The sequence below is a fragment of the Mustela nigripes genome, chromosome 13 (genome assembly GCF_022355385.1).
Source record: "Mustela nigripes isolate SB6536 chromosome 13, MUSNIG.SB6536, whole genome shotgun sequence".
NCBI classification, from domain to species: domain Eukaryota; kingdom Metazoa; phylum Chordata; class Mammalia; order Carnivora; family Mustelidae; genus Mustela; species Mustela nigripes.
In genome coordinates, this window is record NC_081569.1 from 71,621,070 (window position 1) to 71,635,853 (window position 14,784).

At 39.5% G+C, this 14,784-nt stretch overlaps 1 protein-coding gene and 1 gene segment (V, D, J or C); both read left to right on the top strand.

Annotated features, from left to right (window-relative positions):
* Positions 1 to 5,975: 5,975 nt before the first annotated feature.
* Positions 5,976 to 6,530, top strand: LOC131999381 (T cell receptor alpha variable 9-2-like). The segment is given in 2 exon segments: positions 5,976 to 6,074; positions 6,196 to 6,530. Coding segments are annotated over 2 exon segments (381 nt in total).
* Positions 6,531 to 13,388: 6,858 nt separating this feature from the next.
* On the top strand, positions 13,389 to 14,339 carry LOC131999382 (uncharacterized). Its single transcript, XM_059372129.1, is given in 3 exon segments — positions 13,389 to 13,522; positions 13,710 to 13,990; positions 13,992 to 14,339. Coding segments are annotated over 3 exon segments (681 nt in total). The 5' UTR covers positions 13,389 to 13,470.
* Positions 14,340 to 14,784: the final 445 nt, after the last annotated feature.

The window sequence follows — 14,784 nt, forward strand, 5'->3', positions numbered from 1 at the left end:
TATTATATATATTAGGTTATATTAATATATAATATATATATTATATATATTAGGCAGAGTTGAGTCATGAAAATAGAAACTACATCAATTATTTTTTTCTCAGTGTTTGAAATTTTTATTAAAGAGACTATATAGAAAAATGGACTATTTTCATGTACAGTTGTATCTGTGAATATTGAATTTTAATATCTAGCATAGATTCATATATCCATGATACAATCATGATAGAGAACAACTTCATTGCTCCACACAAATCCCCTGTTCTATAACTTTGTAATCATACTCTCTCCCATCCATAATTTTTTATACATCTTGCTTGTTTTTTCATATTTTTCTTCTTTAAACATGTCATATGAATGGAGCACAATACCTAATCACTCTGCATCTTAGGGATAGGAAGCACATGCCTTGGGCACAGGTATAACCTCCATGCCTGCTGCCACTCTCAGTGTTTCCTAGTCCTGATTTTATGAAACTTTATGTTATTTTATAGAAGTAAGCTATCACTTCAAGTGTTTGGATGGCTTTAAAGATTTAATTCATAGTTCTAGAAAAGAAACACTGTAGCAATCAATAACAGAATGGTTCAGTGGAGTGTTCGAGCAATGCTCCATATGAGATGTCATATATTCAGGTTGAGACATGTTCTTCATATAAGTCTCATTATACCAACTCTATTCTAAAATTTTCTAACATTTTAAGACAAATTTTATTGATCAAAATTTCCTTTAGTCATTCTAATTGTGGTCTGGTTATTATTTGGCTTTTCCAGGCATTGGCACAAAATAACATGTCCAATAATGTTTCACTTTTGTTGCACTACCAATGGCTTAGTAAAGGTGAACTACAGCATTAGGATGGGTATCGTCTCTAATAAAGGCTATACTCAAGTTATTTTATTAGTAAAAGAACAAAATCAGGTAATTCAGAAATATGTAAGTATTATTAAAATGGGAATATATTCCTAAAAGGACAAAGAAACAAAAGAATCTACAGAAGAGTATGATAATCAGTGTTGCCAAATATCTGATACCTCTTCTAATGTCCTTGGATGGAGCTATCTGTTTCATGCTGTAAATGTTTGTTTGACATTTCTTGGGTCAGCACTCACTTTCATGAAATGTCTGCTTCTGCTGATGCTCTTGAGAACCTCAGTTTAAGATCTCTAACATGAGGGGCACCTTGGCGGCTGTCGGTTAGGCCTCTGACTCTTGATCTCAGCTTAGGTCTTGATCTCAGGTTGGTGAGTTCAAACCTTGTGTTGGGTTCTACACTGGGCATGAAGCCTACTAAAAAAAGAAAAAGGAAAGAAAGAAAAAAGAAAGAGAGAAAGAGAGAAAGAAAGAAAGAAAGAAAGAAAGAAAGAAAGAAAAGATTAATATGAGCAAGATTTCCCATTCCTGTTAATGAAGACTGCATGATGCTGTACTAGTTGGTACACACGTAACCACGATTCCATTTCTGGTAGTTTGTCTGCTGAACTGGTAATAAAAAGTGCCTAATAAGGTTATTTCTCATGTCTCAATCTCAGTCTCTCTCTGAGATTTTGTTTAGAGCTGATTAAATGAAAGGCCAGGAGAGTATTCTGTGCCTGGGATGGAAGGAAAAGAGTCAAGAGTTTATTTATCTAGTTAGTTTGTGAAAGGTTGGGTTGGGACATTCTGAGTTATGTGGGCTACAGGGAACAGTTTATGGTAAGACAGTGCAGGACTTCATGAAGAAAGGATGTGGCTAAAGCTAACATGTACTAGGCCACAGTAGTCCAAGTGTATCTGCTAACATAACTCATTTAAGTTTTTATATTCTATTTTTTGTTTCCATTATAAGAGAGGATTGGGAACGAGGGTGATAGGAAAAGTGAAGTTTCTATGTGAGGGCTAACTGACCAAATTGTCCCAGAGAAATGTTTTCCACTACATAGAGATAAATTGAAATGGCACTGGTATGAAACACAAAATTCAGTTGATTACTTTTTAAAAGATTTTATTTATTTATTTGACAGAGAGGAGAGAGAGAGTGAGCACAAGCAGGGGGAGCAGCAGAGGGAAAAAGAGAAGTAGGTTCCCCACTGAGGAGAGAGCCCAATGAGGGGTTCAATTCTAGGACCCTGAGATCATGACATAAGCCAAACATAGACACTTAACTGACTGAGCAAGCCAGGTACCTCAAAATCCAGTTGATTTTTAACTTTTGTGATTGGTGTTATTTTCTGATGGGAGAGGGCTTCAATCCATGCAGTAAATAAAACACCATTATTACTACATACACATAGATGATGCAGGGAATGAAATTGTGTAAGATCCTTTTAGAGATACTCAAATACCTCCTTGGGACAGATTTCCAGACCATATTCCACATTTCCAGATTTTATGGGATTTTGTCAGTTCCAAGAGACATATGAAGAGCCCCATCATCTGCTTTCCTAGAAACGTTTTCCCACCAGTGTTCATTTAAAGTTGCGTCCAGTATGCCCCTACTGCGATTTGTTGTCTCTGACAGATTTTAGTAAGTGTTTGTTGGCAATCATTTGCCTCTACCAGGATGTTATCCTGACTTTGATACATCTTGTTCTCATGGATCAAACAAATCAGTCATTTTTAATGATTCTTTACAAAATTGGGGTCAAATTTTCTACACCTAAGATGCAATTATTAAACTTTTCCATGGACTTTGTCTTTATGTTCCATAAAAGGCTCTTGCATAAGAACCTTGATCAGAAAGGTATGCTTGTACAATAACCTCCTCATGTTTCCCTGCTTTACAGGGTCCTTTGTATTGTGAGACTTTGTCTTTATGGCAAAAAAATTTTTTGAGTAGCATAAAGACATTAAAAAATTTCATGTATTTTCTGTCCCTTTCTAATAGAATGCATGAGAGGGTTAAGGAAAGGTAGAACATTAAGAAACTTCATTATCTTTATAGTATTTGAAAACTGTGTCCTACACTAAAAACATATTGCCTGAGACTGACTACACAATTTTTTTTTTTTGTTTAAAGTGGAGCACCTGAGAGATATCCACTAGTTCAGCTACTAGAATTAGCGTTGCTTCTGCTAAGGGACTGGGTCTTATAAAGGGGTCTAGAGTACTAATTTCATGACCAGGCTGGTATTATCTTCTTCAATGTTTAACATAAAATTATTTTTAAAAAATCTATTAGCTTGTAATTTGATGTGGGAGTGTCCAAAAGATCTGTTCAGCACATGGGCACTTCTTGAATGACAGAAGCACAATTATGAGATTCCTTTCATTGAGAAATATATTACAGTTGAATGATAGGAGGAGAAATTAATAATATTTCCCATTTACTCAGCTAGCTGGGCATTTTAGATAGTTATCGTCTATCCCTTAGAGAGGAGGCCACTTTGTACATTATGTGGTTCCATCATGTTTCATGCAGACATATACAATGCAAGCTCTGAAGATGCTTCAAACAATTTAGCTGAGGCTACAGTGATTTCGAGGCAAGGATGTTAAGTCTTGGCTACTCTATCAAGAGACAGACAATAATGGGCAATAATAGGCAATGGATCTTTGCTGTTTGCTATGATGTGGAGGAATGCCCTTAGAGCACAGTCTTACTTTTAACATACATACACAGATAAAGTTCTATTACAATAAATTATTATATGATCAACAGTTCTGTGGAGGAGTATAGGGTCACCTAGAGTATATTCCCTTTAGAACTGAACATACAAACATGGAAGCTTACTGTGGTTCAGCTGAGGCAAGGGAAAAACATAATTTCAAAGGCTTGATAACCTAATGATCAAACTCTGGTGTCTATTTTGGCCTTTCTGAACAGCTCAGAAAGCTCAGCTGTGGAAACTGAACAGTAAGGAGAAGACCTTGGTGACAGGTCTATTATCTGAGGGCTGCAACCTGAACTCTTCAGCAAAGGATGATTAGATTTTTCTACCTTTGGCCTCAACATAGGCATCTGAACAGATCTGAGTAGTGAGGAGGAACACTGGCATAACAACACGTTACCTTGAAAGAGCTACAGTGAATGTCTAAACATTTTGCCTTCTTATCACAACGTACTTTATTTCTACCTTAGGTGATAGAGCAGCATATGTAATGTGAGGAAACATGATTCTCAATCATATGTTGTTACATGGAATTTTTTTGAAGATTTTATTTATTTATTTGACAGAGATCACAAGTAGGCAGAAGCAGGCGGGGTGGGGGGAGAGGGTCCCTGCTGAGCAGAGAGTCAGATGTGGGTTTGATCCTAGGACCCTGGGATCATGAACTGAGTCAAAGGCAGAGGATTTAACCCTCTGAGTTCCCCAGGCACCCCACATGGAGTATTTTTAAGTAAGTGCCACCCACCCATATTCATCACAGATGCAATGATTGAACATAACATAGTTAAACCATCAATCCTCATTTCAATGTAAAATTTTACTCATTCATTTTCAGATATAATTGTTTCCAAGTTAAGGGTTGTTGAATGCAAAAGGATGTAGGGTAGTGAGACTTTCACTGGGACATGAGAATTATGACATGACCCACACACTTGCTCTACCAGGAAACCCCTGTTTCTTATTCTGGGGCCACAGCAGCACATACCCAGCAATTCTTCCCTCACCCTGTCAGGCTCCCCTCACAATGCCAAGCCCTTATTTTGAAGAAGAAGAAGACATTTTCCATCTCGTGGGAGAACTCGAACATGTTGTTCTCCAGCCTTTTGAAGGTGGTCATGGCTTCCATGTGGCTAGGTAGGAAGAAGCCCTGTGGAAATGTGCCTCCTCTATGATCTAAAACAGGGGAGATAGGCAACTTTGTGGGTATTGTGGGACGGAGACTTGTTTCCACCTGCAGGAAACAGCCTGAGCTAAGCTTCCTCTACGTGTCTGGAGATGAATGTTCATAGGGCTTTACCGAAGATGTGTCCCTCTCCAGAACTTTATTCTGATAATCCTTAGAAGTGTTTTTATTTTCTTTAGTTTTTAAAAATAAATGATCATAAAATGGGAGCTAAGGAAGTGCTTGTTTTTGCCTTTTGTGTATTGTAGAAAAAGACCAGTTTTTAAAAATTTGTTTAGTCACAGGGATGTTTTCCCATGCAGACTCCAGATCTTCTTCCCTGATATTTGATGACCATCTTGGCTGGAGGGCAGTTATCACAAATGAAATCTCACAAACCGGTGTGGGACTGGCTATGACAAAACCATGGTGGGGAGTTTAAAAATTTATAAACTTGTGATTATATTATTATAGTAATTAGATAACTGTGATTATATTTTCCTAGGGCTAATATTTTTCACTTTTCAAATGATTTTGAAATGCAGGGATATTTGACTATTGTAAAGATAATGTGAGGTTTTCCTCCTAAAAAGCTTTGATTAAAAATACTGCATCCCTTACAATTGGTATGATTTAGGACTGAGGAAATATTATATTCTAGTAATAGTGATTCCTCATCAAAAGCTGTTTATTCATTATTTTTGTAATTTAGCAAATATACAGTGAGCGTGTAATGAATGACAGTCCTTGTTCCACATGTAGGGTGCAGGTCTGAAAACTGAAGAATAATGGTGTGACTTCTTATTACTTCCTTTTATTTCAAGTTAAAACACTTTTATGACATTCTATTGGATTATTGGCTGGCTCTAAATGGATATATGAAAATATTTTTTTAAAAAAGCTGTTCTAAAATGCTCAATAAAATGGGTGTCTTCTCAGCTACAGAAATTCCCTGGGATGTGTGTTAAAGAATTTCCACACCAGGTAGAGTAAGAAGAACAAAATAGACCTAAGGGGTCAGGATTGCTCTTGTTCAGGCTTCCAAGAGCCACCTGAAGCCTGACATGTGACGCATGGAGTCAGAGCTGTAAGGGATGGCTGCCTTGGGGAGGATTCTGGCCAACATGCACGCATTTCAGTCCCTGTCCACCAGGGGGTGCAGCTTCCTACCACAGTTACATTTCCTGAGTGAAATGTGGGCATCCACTGATCATTTCTGTCACTCCAACCTTCTCCATGGTAAGAATGAAGAACATTATTTAGGTGACACTCCAAAGATGAAGTGTTCTCCAGTCTTCGTGACTGTGTTACTCTTGATGCTTGGTAAGTAAAATACCTCTTAAAATTTGGATTCTTTCTTCCATTGTGTCAGCAAAATGCTTACTTGTAATTTCTCCAAGAGCTTATACATAAGGTGACACAGGTCTCCTTTCTTTTTCCTCAGGACAAACCCATGGAGACTCAGTGACTCAGATGGAGAGCCAAGTGACCCTCTCAGAGGAGGCTTCCCTGACTATCAACTGTACTTATACAACAACAGGTTACCCCACTCTTTTCTGGTATGTCCAGTATCCAGGAGAAGGTCTAGAGCCCCTCCTGAAAGCCTCAAGGGACAAGGAGAAGGGAAGCAACAAAGGATTTGAAGCCACCTACAACAAAGATTCCAAATCCTTCCACTTGGAGAAAAGCTCAGTGCAAGCCTCAGATTCAGCTGTGTACTACTGTGCCCTGAGTGACACAGTGACAGGGACTGCAGGGGGAGCTGAGCGCAAACTTTGAGCAGAGCAGGGGGCTGGATGCTGAGCTTCTCTGCCTGATTGACTTTGATTCCAACACAATCTGTTGTTTGTCTATCAGTGTCTGATTGGTACAAAAATCATACAAATGACTAGAGCATAAGAACCAGAAGTAACATTCCCCAACCCCAGCTGTTTCTTAGTGACACTGAGACCAATTTCATGCCAAGAGTTCCTCAGCCAGAGCATAAGTACTTTCAAGGTAAAGCCGCATAACAAATGAAGTGGTCTCTTGCTAATCCTTGCGGTGAATGTCCAGCCACACAAGTTGTTCAGGGCACCCTGGTGGGTGTTGCTGTGTCTATGACACTTTCAGAGACACACAATGTGCCTGCGAAGGTGGCCCCTGCCCAGTGTCTTCCTGACAAAGTTCGGCAGGAGAGGTGATGTGAGAGCTTCAGCTCCAAACCAGGTTTTAGTAGAGAAAGAAGGAAAGGGAGGAAAGGAGGAGAAACACATGTACCTGAGCAAGGAAAAGAGAGACCAGGAACCTCGGCCCTGCTTTCTTTTCTAGTGAATAAGGTGGCAGACTTGGGCTGATATTCAACATGTAGGCTTGGGAGCAGAAACAGAGGGGAAAATATGGCTCATGTCCTGACCAGTTAAACAGATCAGTTGGCTTTCTGACAGTAAGAACTCAAGTGTGATTGTTCTCAGTGCCCAGAAAATATGGTGAGAGAAAATGCTTTTCCACTATTGATTTCTCTAACTTCTGTTTTGCAAACTCTCACAGAGGGCCACAAATTATGGGATTGGGAGAATTTATGGGAATCAGTACATTGTGTAAAGAATAATCAAAAAGAATAAATTGAAAAGAATAAATATTGTGAAAATGTCTATGCTACCTAAAGCAATCTACACATTTAATGCAATTCTTATCAAAGTACCATCCATCTTTTTCAAAGAAATAGAACAAATAATTCTAAAATTTATATGGAACCAGAAAAGACCTCGATAGCCAAAGGGATATTGAAAAAGAAAGCCAACGTTGGTGGCATCACAATTCCGGACTTCAAGCTCTATTACAAAGCTGTCATCATCAAGACAGCATGGTTCTGGCACAAAAACAGACACATAGATCAATGGAACAGAATAGAGAGCCCAGAAATAGACCCTCAACTCTGTGGTCAACTAATCTTCGACAAAGCAGGAAAGAATGTCCAATGGAAAAAAGACAGCCTCTTCAATAAATGGTGTTGGGAAAATTGGACAGCCACATGCAGAAAAATGAAATTGGACCATTTCCTTACACCACACATAAAAATAGACTCAAAATGGATGAAGGACATCAATGTGAAAAAGGAATCCATCAAAATCCTTGAGGAGAACACAGGCAGCAACCTCTTCAACCTCAGCCGCAGCAACTTCTTCCTAAGAACATCGCCAAAGGCAAGGGAAGCAAGGGCAAAAATGAACTATTGGGATTTCATCAAGATCAAAAGCTTTTGCACAGCAAAGGAAACAGTTAGCAAAACCAAAAGACAACTGACAGAATGGGAGAAGATATTTGCAAACGACATATCAGATAAAGGACTAGTGTCCAAAATCTATAAAGAACTTAGCAAACTCAACACCCAAAGAACAAATAATCCAATCAAGAAATGAGCAGAGGACATGAACAGACCTTTCTGCAAAGAAGACATCCAGATGGCCAACAGACACATGAAAAAGTGCTCCATATCACTCGGCATCAGGGAAATACAAATCAAAACACCTCACACCTCTGTTTTTGTGCCAGTACCATATCACCTCACACCAGTCAGAATGGCTAAAATCAACAAGTCAGGAAATGACAGATGCTGGCGAGGATGCGGAGAAAGGGGAACCCTCCTACACTGTTGGTGGGAATGCAAGCTGGTGCAACCACTCTGGAAAACAGCATGGAGGTTCCTCAAAATGTTGAAAATAGAACTGCCCTATGATCCAGCAATTGCACTATTGGGTATTTACCCTAAAGATACAAACGTAGTGATCCGAAGAGTCACGTGCACCCAAATGTTTATAGCAGCAATGTCCACAATAGCCAAACTATGGAAAGAACCTAGATGTCCATCAACAGATGAATGGATAAAGAAGATGTGGAATATATAAACAATGGAATACTATGCAGCCATCAAAAGAAATGAAATCTTGCCATTTGCAACAACATGGATGGAACTAGAGCGTATCATGCTTAGCGAAATAAGTCAAGCGGAGAAAGACAACTATCATATGATGTCCCTGATATGAGGAAGTGGAGATGCAACATGGGGGGTTAAGGGGGTAGGAGAAGAATAAATGAAACAAGATGGGTTTGGGAGGGAGACAAACCATAAGTGACTCTTAATCTCACAAAACAAACTGAGGGTTGCTGGGGGGAGGGGGGTTGGGAGAGGGGGGTGGGGTTATGGACATTGGGGAGGGTATGTGCTTTGGTGAGTGCTGTGAAGTGTGTAAACCTGGTGATTCACAGACCTGTACCCCTGGGGATAAAAATATATTATATGTTTATAAAAAATTAAAAATTAAAAATTAAAAAAAAGAATAATCGAAAATCAATGTCTATGTTGCACTAAAAGACTTTGCCAATATTGTGGCAATCTTTTTAAATTATCATCTCCTTATCCACAGATTTTATGAGTGAGCTATGATCAGAATATTAATATATTTCCTATTGCATTAGTTATATATTCTTGGTATAATGTAATTTTTCTTTAATTTTTTTAAAGCATCAATTTTATTTTCAAAGGTGTATAAATATAAATGCATGTGAAACTATACTTTAAACAATCCAAAAGGGTATATAATAAGAATTGTCCTCAGATATGGATAAATGTGGTAAACTGGGGCGGGGGGGTTGCTGGCTGGCTCTTTCAGGAGAACTGTGACTCCAGATCTCATGGTTGTAAATTTGAGACCCTTGTTGGGGGTTGAGGTTGCTTAAAAATATAATCTTTAATAAAACTCCATTATTAACCCATATTAATAATACACATTTACCTCTTGAATTCTTTAAAACAGAACAGACACTTCCAGTCTCCTCATGATATAAGCTGCTTTTTAATAATATACCCCCGAGCCTCTTCCCATAGCCAAGTTTGATTGCTTACAGTTCGTGAACTGTCTATTTGGTGTGTGCACATGACACTTTTATTAATTACCACTTTGGTGAGGTTCACTGGATTGATCTGGGATATTCCTAAGTTTTTGACACCAACATTTCGTGGTACTAGTGTTTTAGATTTTGGCCATTATAACAGGTGAGACCTGTAGGGTCTTTTTTTTTTTTTTTAATTTAATCTGTAAAATGTAAAGAACACTTACCAGGAGACAGAACCTCTGGGATTTCTAAGTGTACGATATGTGATTTTTGGAATAGGTACAATGTTGTTCAGTAACTCTCTATTCTTTCATCTTGCTCATGGATCAGTAACTCCCCATTATCCTATGCCCAGAGACCATGGTAATCTCTTTGTTGATTCACTCTTTGATTCTTTGACTATCATAGATACCACATTTAAGTGGAATCATGCATTATTTGTCTTACTGTGACTGGTTTATTTCAGTTAGCATAATGGCTTCAAGATTCATCCACATGTTTGCTTATTGTAGGATTTCCTTTTCTTTTTTTGTTCTCTTTAAGGCTGAATAGTACTCATGTACTTATGTATTGAGCACACTTTCTTTATCCATACATCTGTTTTTGGATATCCAAGTTGTTTTCCTAATTGGCTACTGTGAACAGTGGTGTAATGAACATAGGAGTGCTTAATATCTTTCCAAGATCCTGAGTTCATTAAAAAAAAAAAAAGATTTTATTTATCCATTTGACACATACACAGAGAAAGAATAAACACAAACAGGGGGCAGCATAGAGAAAGGGAGAAGCAGACTCCCTGTTGAGCAGGGAGCCCAATGTAGGGCTCAATCACAGGACACTGAGATTATGACCCTAGCCAAAGGCAGACACTTAACTGCCTGAGCCACCTAGGTGTCTCTCATTTTTTTTCTTTCTTTTTTTCTTTTTTTGAGAGAGAGAGAGTTGGGGGTGGGGAGGGTCAGAGGGAAAGAGAGACTCTTAAGCAGGCTCCACGCTCAGCACAGAGCCCACCATGGGGCTCCACCTCAGGACACTGAGATCATGACCTCATTCCACATCAAGAGTGAGATGTTTAATCAGCTGAGTCATTCAGGTGCCCCTCAATTTTTTTTGACAAATACTCAGAAGTAGGATTTCTGGATCACATTGTAGTTCTATTTTCAACTTTTCGAAGAACCTCTATACTGTTTTCCATGGTTACACCATTTTGCATTCCCACCAACAGTATGCAGTGTTCCAATCTCTTCAATCATAAAAGACATCATAAAGGTTTATCCATGTTCTCATCTATTCTTTCACCAAAAAGAGGAAGGGAGAAAATGATCACATTCTTCATAAGATTTTGCACAATGATCCAAAGTACAAGCATTTCTACCTCCTCTGGGATCAGATAGTTTTTACTTTTATTCCTCTTAGGGTCCCAGTCATTGATTCTAACTATGTACCTTTCTCTTTCCCCTGTAGACTGTAAACTATTATATTATCCACTTTTATGTATTATCTTAAAAAGTTCATTCATGGGGGCACCTGGGTGGCTTGATGGGTTAAAGCCTCTGCCTTCGGGGGCACCTGGGTGGCTCAGCTGGTTGAGTGACTGCCTTCGGCTCAGGGCATGATCCTACAGTCCCGGGATCGAGTCCCACATCAGGCTCCCTGCTCGGCAGGGAGTCTGCTTCTCCCTCTCATCTCTCTCCTCTCATGCTCTCTCTCTCTCTCCCAAATAAATAAGTAAAATCTTAAAAAAAAAAAAAGCCTCTGCCTTCGGCTCAGGTCATGATCCCAGGGTCCTGGGATTGAGCCCTGCGTCGGTCTCTCTGCTCAGCGGGGAGCCTACTTCCCTTCTTCTCTCTGCCTGCCTCTCTGCCTACTTGTGGTCTATCTGTGAAATAAATAAATAAAGTCTTTAAAGAATTCATTCATTCATTCACTCACTCACATATTTTATTTAAATTCCAGTTACTTAACATACAGTGCTGTATTAGTTTCAGGTGTACGATATAGTGACTCAACACTTCCACAGAACACCTGGTGTTTGCTCATCGGGACAAGGGCACTGCTTCATCTCCTCACCTATTTAACCAATCCCCAGCCTCTCCCTCGGGTAACCATCAGTTTGTTCTGTTTAATGACGAATCTGTTTCTTGATTTATCTCTCTCTGTCTTATTTTTTTCCTTTTCCTTATTTGACTTGTTTCTTAAATTCCACATGAGTAAAATCATATGGTATTTGTCTTTCTCTGACTGACTTATTTCCCTTAATATTATGCTCTCCAGCTCTATCTATGTTGTCGCAGATGGCAAGATTTCATTCTTTTAAACTGCTGAATAATATTTCATTACTCTTATATATATTCTTAGCTCTAGTAAATTACCTCAATTGAAACTAAGGGCTCAATAAGTATTTATGGATTTCTTTTGAACTAAGGTAATGAAATCAAATAAGTAGCACAAGATGAGACTGCCAAATTATCTTTTATATCCATTTCCATGAAATTCCCTTTTTTAAAAGTAGGATTTGGTCCACTTTTAATCCTCGCCAATCTAAGCAGTAATTTTAGTTTCTGACCATGGGCATTTCCTTTGTTAGGAACCTTGGAATGAATGGGGCTGGGGGCTGTGTCTGCAGAGCTGCTTCATCTGAGGTGTCTTTGCTGACAGCTTCATTACTCTAGGGGGCACTCTAGGCTTTACCAGAATTAAAGATTTTTCTGATGGTCCAAGTTTGAACAGTTAAAAGAAAGAACAGATATCATGTTAGCCAGTCCAATTATAGATAGCAAAGGTGTGGGAGAGGGAGGACTGTGTTTGTGTAAAGCTCATCTCTGGTTTTAGGTTCTGCCATTGCATATCAACCTCAGACATCTGAGGCCATGTCTCTAGAAATCCACTGTACAGATAATTCTTCACAGGTACTGGGAAAGGAATATTTCTGGGCATTGTGAGCATGGAAACTCAACAGAAAACACCTCTTAATTAATATGAATAAAATACCCCAAACTTACTGGCCTTGAAATTATTTCAAAACCCCAGATATCTCACCTTTTTATATATCTCTGCTGAGAGTGGAGGGAGCAAGAATGAGGAAAAGAAGAGAGGAAACAATAAGGAAAACAAAGAGAAGGAAAGGAAGAGAACAACATGACTTTGAACAGCAATGAGTGGCCCAGTCAGACTCAGCTGTGTGGATGAGCACGGTCCATGAATTGCACAGGAGGGATGGAGCTGTGAAAGTTAGAGAGGACATTGTGCAGACCTCTTAATTTTCATCAGCCAAATTATTATTGCAATAATAATCAATACAGATTGTGACTGTCTGTCTTGGTTTCTAGAACTGTCTTGATTTCAGAAATTATGGTTACTTCTGCAATATATAACGCATGATATCAGATCGTTTTCCTTTACCAGTATTTTCATATAGTGGAATTCTCACGTAGTCTCACAAACTATGCACATTGGGGAATGGAGACACTTTGCATTGTGATTTTTCAAGGTTTTGTGGAATCCCCATTAGGCCTTGAATCTTTTAGAAATATCATTCACCTTTCTTCACACACTAACTCACAAATCCCTTACATGAAGCGTTTTAAGAAAAAAATTATCCTCTTATATTAGAAGTATTGCCCTTACTTCCCTGCACTGTTGGCCAGCACAGTTTTGGAGACATAAGCGTGCCCTGTCCTGGGCCACTGTGGGTGGAGTCTGGAGTTCTGTGAATGACAGGGCTAAGGTGTGATTGGTGCTCGGTGGTTCTGTTGAAAGGGATTGACTGTAAGACAGTTTCTCTGAATCCAAGACTTTACGCTCTGCAGTAGGCAGAAGTACCTCATCACGTAGACAAGGAATCATGAGGAGACATTGGGGAGCTCTCCTGGGGCTCCTGTGCATCCAGGTTTGCTGTGAGTGGGGGCGTTCCTCATGGATACTCGGGTGGAGTCCACAGCCCACAGCCCATAGTGGTGGGGGGAACTCCAAGAGGGTCCTACTACCTCAGCGGTGTGTCTTGGGATATTTTGCAAGTTTGGGAATTGCATCGGCGACCCCCAAGACACCTCACTTGTGTTTGTTTTTTCTCTTTCCACACAGGGGTGAGAGGGATGACGGTGGAGCAGAGCCCTTCCGCCCTTAGGCTCCAGGAAGGAGACAGCTCTACTCTCAAATGCAATTTTTCCGAAACTGCGCGCAGTGTGCAGTGGTTCCGACAGCACCCCAGGGGCGACGGTCTCATGGGGCTGTTTTACATAGCTTCAGGAATGAAGCAGAGTGGGAGGTTAAACTGCACAGTGAATACTAAAGATCGGTCCAGCACCCTCCACATCGGGGCCTCCCGACTGGAAGACTCAGCCACCTACCTGTGTGCAGCCCAGGCACAGTGCTCCCTGGTGATCTGCAGCCTGCACCCAAACTGCAGCTGGGCCTGCAGGCCCCGCCCTTCCCCAGGGTGGGCACTTGCTTCAACTGCAGCCTTTGCACATTTCCAGATTTTCAGATTTATGTGACAGCATGTTTTTCCTTCTAAAATTAGACCCATCGGGGTTGTCATTTCACATTCCTTGCCCGTTTCTTCCCCCAGAAAGCCCTTTGCTGGTAAAAAGCTCTATCATGGCAGCATTGGAGCAAGTGACAGAGATGCCCATATCCAGTACCCTGGGAACACAGATGTCCTTGCAGTCAGCATATAAGTTATTTGTAAGTAGTCAAATGGAAATGTCTTGAACAATTAGAAGATCTTGAACAAACAGAGGGATCGGACTGAATTTTTTAGTTACTGTAGATTTTTTTTTATTTTCAAAGAATAGTAAGGAGAATGTATGTAACATTTTTTAAGTTTGTGTTTAGCTTTTTCACTATGGGAAATACAAATATAATAAAATAATTTTATCGAGGGTCAGGCACTCTACTTGTCTCATTACATATATTTTCTATTTCAGTAAGGTAATACACTGTAAATAGGCATGTTCATTTTACTTGCAAATAAAGGGAGGATTTTAGAGCATAAGTGACTTGGTGGAATCAAATTAGTGAATCTGAGGTGACATGAGAGCTTATTCTCTGAGTACCTCATCTAGAAGACTGTAGAATCATAAAATCTGAATGATGTCCTTGATCAATTCGTATGATGTGTTGACATATATCACTGACAGAAGTATCCATTTCAGTA